At 26.5% G+C, this 5,750-nt stretch overlaps 1 protein-coding gene across 2 annotated transcripts; it reads right to left on the reverse strand.

Annotated features, from left to right (window-relative positions):
• On the reverse strand, positions 1-2,253 carry LOC129320720 (calmodulin-like protein 11). 2 transcript variants are annotated; one of them, XM_054966286.1, is made up of 4 exons: positions 2,091-2,253; positions 1,812-1,969; positions 1,610-1,687; positions 1-387 (listed from the first exon to the last, which is right to left on the reverse strand). In XM_054966286.1, the coding sequence occupies exons 1-4, from the start codon at positions 2,164-2,166 to the stop codon at positions 250-252; spliced, it is 450 nt and encodes a 149-aa protein (XP_054822261.1). In that variant the 5' UTR covers positions 2,167-2,253; the 3' UTR covers positions 1-249. The 2 variants fall into 2 exon arrangements, with proteins under 2 accessions (XP_054822261.1, XP_054822260.1); XM_054966285.1 differs by having other exon boundaries at positions 1,610-1,690; positions 2,091-2,249.
• Positions 2,254-5,750: the final 3,497 nt, after the last annotated feature.

A 5,750-nucleotide genomic window follows, 5' to 3' on the forward strand; every position in this document is an offset into this window, starting at 1 on the left:
TATGAAATAAAAGAATATAATATCCAGTAAATTTATGACTTAGAAGCTAGAAGTTGAACAGTCAAATGCTGGTTTTGGAGTGACACTAAATTCTGGGTCATTCACATAATGGGCTACAAGTAAAATACTAAAATACAACAAAAAATGGACATAAAAAAAACAACAACAATAATACATTTAATTAAGGGAAATAAAGCATATATGAATAAGAAATATAATTTGGAAATAAATTGAGATTGATGAGATTTTTCAACCAATGGTGGTCATCAGCTTGACAAATTCATCGAAATTAACTTGACCATCACCATCTAAATCAGCTTCTTTTATCATTTGATCCACCTCCTCGTCTGTTAATTTCTCTCCTAGGTTTATCATCACATGCCTCAGCTACACCAAAAACACATAACATATAATTTTAGATTCAATTATTTAATTCAGTTGTACATATTTTTATATTATAAATTATTTTTTAAATAATGCAATTTTTAAATGACACTAAAAGCTTACAAATTTTTTATTTATTTTAAAAATTATACATAGATTCTTTAAATTAAAATATTAAAATAATAAGTAAATTACATAAGTATCCTTGAACTTTACTGAAATTCCACAAACCTTTTTTTGAAGAAAATAAAATAGAAAGCCTTGTGTTAAAAAAAAAAACTGCATAAATTTTTCTTACTTTCAGCAAAGGTTAGTATAAAGAGAGAATCGCATCAAATGACCAACAAGAAGTCATTGAAAAAAAAATAAGTTCATATTTTTATTTTAATTTTTAACAATAATTCATTTTGTATTAGTCTTTATTTATGAATAATTTTTTTTGTAAATCATTAAATATGATTTTTCCTAGTACAAATTATATATATAAGTTTATAAAAATTTAAAATGTCATCTAATTGATTTTTTTCCTTAGATCTGTCAAATTATGAAAGCTTATAATATATCAATATTAAATTCATTATCAATATTAATAAGAAATTATAAAATTAACATCAAAACGTGCCATTTATAACTTATAAAACTGTAAGTTTGGCATCTGAATCTCCCTAAAATTTAATAAGAGACACGCCTAGCCATAATAAAAATTTGAAAAAAAGATCCGCAGATGTGTGGAGAGAGAAGAGTAAGATTCTCTTGAGCTCTAAAGTGTCAAACCTCAAAATTTTCTATTAAAAATGGTAATATTCATTGCATGCGGAAACGTACAAAGTACTGTCCTAGATGTGCATATATTCATAAACCATCCTCACCCACCCCATACCGTATAACAATAATAAATATATTAATATCCAGACTATAAATCAATATTACTTCACCAATCATATATATATATATATATATAAACGAAATATGATGCAAAACTTGAAAACCCAGAAAAATAAGTGAAGGTGTATTCTATAATTTTATTTGGAGAAAAAAGGAAAATCCAAGGTACAGCACATAACTTGCAAGAAAAGGTAGGTGAAAAAGAAGAAGCAAAGCAAGGCTCTCTGACTTGTGAACAAGTTAGAAATTTAAAACTAATACGGAAGTCTTTTAACAATTAGGCATTAACAAAAATAAAATTATGATATATAAATAAATTGTAAGAAATATATATACATACCTCACTTGCTGATATATAGCCATTTTGATCTTTGTCAAAAACCTTGAACGCCTCCTTCAGTTCCTCCTCTGCATCAGTCTCCTATACAGAACACAATAAATTTTACTCGGAGTGAGATATATATATATATATATATATAGTCATCTTTGAGTTTAATTTTTTATTTTGTTCAATGTGGGACTTATATTTTATTTTATTTTACCTTCATCTTTTTGGCCATGAGGGTCAAGAACTCAGCGAATTCTATGGTTCCATTGCCGTCTGCATCGACCTCGCTGATCATATCCTGAAGCTCTTCATCTGTAGGATTCTGATCCAATGACCGAATCACTGTCGCCAGTTCCTCCAATGTAATGCAACCTGTTCAGAGATTCCGGAGATTAAAATTCATGAGTTTCAAATCAGAGAAAGAAAACAGAAGCGAAGATACATAGAAGGAAAAAAAAACAGAGACTAGTTCCAGAGCTCTGTTTCTTCTCACCATCTCCATCTTTATCAAACAAGCAAAAAGCTTCTTTGAACTCCACAATCTGTTCTTCACTCAGAATTTCTGCCATTATGCTCGCAATTATTCCTCCTTCAAACTCCAACCAACACTACTGTTAGAGAGAGGGAGACACACGCACAGAGAGAGAGAGAGAGAGAGAGAGAGAGAGAGAGAAGTTTTGTTGAGTCTAGCTCAATCTTAGCTGGGGTATATGTAGATCTTCGAAGAGGGTCTGCTGCGAAATTTATTTTAAAAAGAAGGGTCAAATGAAAAAGATGACTTTACTCGGTATAATGTTTCTGGCTTTATTATGGGAAAGAATCCCAGAGGAGGGGAGAGAGAAAGAAAGCGAGAGTTGAATCTTGATCTCAATCTAATCTTCTCCTACCATCTAATAAACGCATAAAATTAAAAATATCGAAGAGATTCAAATGTTGAACTTGAACTGGTCATACTTTAGTTTTTTAAAAAAGAAAAGAAAAGAAAAGAAGGAACGCCCCTAATGTATAACACTGAGAATAGGAATATAAAACAGGAGGACAGCTGGGAAGGTTTGGGGTTTAGGAGACACAGAGCATTTAATCGAAAGGGGAGAGTATATGGGGATGTGTGAAGTGTAGCCAGCGAGCTAATGTTTTTTTTTTTTAATATTATTGTGAGTAATAATTAATAAATTAATCTTCCTTTATTTTAAACATATTTTACCAAAATTTTAAAAAAAATTAAATTTATTAATTCTATTTAAAAAATTATTAATTCTATAAATTAATATTTTTTTATTTTTTAATATAATTTTATAATTTTACTTTTATTAAATATATACATCCTCTCTCCACGATAAAATGAGGTATCTTTTAAACTACTTGATTTAAATTATAAAATATTAAGTAATTTTTATAATTATTTTTCTGACTATACCCTCATTTCGTTATTATTCATTTTGAAAAATATGAATTTGAATTTCAATTATTATTGTTAAGAAATTTATCTAAAATATTTAATGATAATATAATTAGAATGATGTATAATTTTTTTAAGAGATTGAAGTTTTTCTAACTTTTTGTAAAATCAGAAACTAATTACTAATATTTTATATTAAAGTTCAAGGAGAGTACTTTCATGACTTTTTTTTTCTTACCAATATTTAATTAATAGGGATAAAAAATTTATGATAAAATAGTATGATACCAATTTATAAATAGAAAAAAAAATCCTTTGCCTTATAAACAGGATCGAGAAGTGAGTAAATTATTCAAGTATAAAGTAAATTCAAACACACCTAAAGACCACGCTGGATTTGCTTGAAGACCACGACTAGAGAGGCAGAGAATAATTTAATCGAGTTATTTTACCCTTTAAAAAAGATCTAAAAAAAGTAAATATCGCAGTGCATGAGTCGTGAATCTTACCAACATTTTTTTTTCTTCTTTTGGTTATGATTTATGAAAAAAATTCACGTATTGTTTACTATATTATTAATTTTTGAAATGTAAATATATCCCCAAAGGCCCATTGGATGCATGCATTTTTTTAAAAACTCGGATCGGAAATAGAAGAGACGTGAGAGAAAGAAAAAGAAGGAAAACAAATTATTTGTACATAAAATTTATTGTTTTATATTCTTTCATACTTTCGTCTCCTTTGTTTTTTTTCCCCCTTTTTAGTATTATCACAATTTTTTTGTCGGTAAATAATGAAGGATTTGAAGTTCAAAGCTGCTACTTCATATAGCAGCGCGCCAGTGTGTGTGTAACTCAATTTGGTTTTTCAAACATTTTTTTCATATTATTTTAAGGTCCTCCGACATGTACTATTTATTTTAATAGTAAGTTATATATTACTTTCAATTTTATATACAGATCACTTTTGACTACTTTGCTGAATTAAGAAAAATTAGTTACCCTATCAAATTAACCTTAACATTGAATAAGTTTTTATCTTCATGCTTAACTTATACTTTCAATTTAAAAATCAAAAATTGTTTCTATCATCTTCAATTAAGATATTTTTGGATAAAAGTATTAAAGAGTCAAAAAATTCACACAAAATAACTTATACTTAGGCCATAAATTTCTTCTGCTGGAGTGACCTATACTTAGGGTCCTGAGGGAGCATATAAGATTTAGAAATTTAAAAATTAGCATTGAAAGTAGATTGGTTGTGAATTTAAATTCTAATGTTGATATGATGATCTTGTTAGTAGATAATATATAAATATTTCTATAAATGTTTTGAATCGAAGGCATATTTTAGTTTTAATAAACTCTTAAAACCTGACTCAATTAAACTTTATTTCATAAAGAAATTGAAATTGGATTATCCCCACACGCCCGTGCCAATGACTTGACTCTTCCTAGTTGACGAATGTCACGTGTTCGAACATGTGTGGGAGTGTGGGGTACCGTGTGTAGGGGTATAATGGTATTTTGAGTGTTCGATTGTTAAGATAAAAAGGCGGAAAAAAGAAAAAAAAACGCGCGCAGACGCGCACGCAGAGTAAAAAACCATTTTAATAATTAACGAAATATTTTAGAAGTGATTTTTAAGTACTCATGATTAAATTATTTAAAAATTAATGAATACATGACATGTAAATATTATTTATGTTTAATTAAAAATTTAACAAATATTTTTTCCTAAGTTATTTCACAATCATATTAATTTGGTGAAGTCCTTCCAATTCTTTTCTTTTTTTCTTAGTAAGATTTCAGGCGAGTTTTGTGAATTGAAAGTTATTATTGCAAGATATTTGCTACATTTATATGATCCCACTTGTACTATTTGAAGCCTAATATAGCTTCTACAAACAACCAATTTTTTGTAGAAAATTTTTTATGGTTATTATTATACAAGTCTTTGAAACAGTGATAAGTAGATATTTTAGAAATATTTTTTGTTATTATTTAGTTCATTATTTTTCTAATAGAAACTAAATAAGATAATTAAAAATTTGAGAGTTTTCAAGATAAGAGACTATGTTTTAAGCAAGTGATCTCAAGTTCAAATCATAATAAATATGTAATTAACTATATTAAATACTTGCTGCTGTTGTAATTTTACGTGACTCTACTTGAACTAGTTGAAGTTCAACCTAATTTCAGGATAATGTGATTTGAAACGAAAAGTTGAAGAAATTGTTTTCACACAAAACTTTAAAATCCATTTAATTTATCATATGACTCTTATATTAATAAAAAAAATTAATTATTTAGTCATTGTAATTTTGACTCAATTGTAATTTAGTCTTTAAACTTTAACTCATTATAATTCAATTTCTAAAGGTTTAACTTAGTTATAACTGAACTTTAATTTTTGTAATTCAGTTCTTATATTTTTAATCAGCTAAATATTAGTGCCTATATCTTAAAAAATAAATATATAAAGATTAAAACTATGTTAAGATTTATTGCTAATATTTTAAATTAATAAACACTTTTTAATATTTATAAATAGTATCAATATTAAAAGCTTAAAATATTTTTAATTTTTATAATTTTTTTAAAATATAGAAATCAATATTTAAATAGTTAAAACTATATGAACTGAATTGTAAGAAATAAAACTTAGAGACTAAGTTATAACAAGTCAAAGTTTAAAAATTAAGTTAAAATTATAAAAATTAAAAAATTAATTTTTTCTAATAATAAATTAACA

Source organism: Prosopis cineraria, unplaced genomic scaffold (assembly GCF_029017545.1).
Source record: "Prosopis cineraria cultivar Desert tree isolate PC_DT_omini unplaced genomic scaffold, ASM2901754v1 PC9, whole genome shotgun sequence".
Taxonomy (NCBI): Eukaryota; Viridiplantae; Streptophyta; class Magnoliopsida; order Fabales; family Fabaceae; genus Prosopis; species Prosopis cineraria.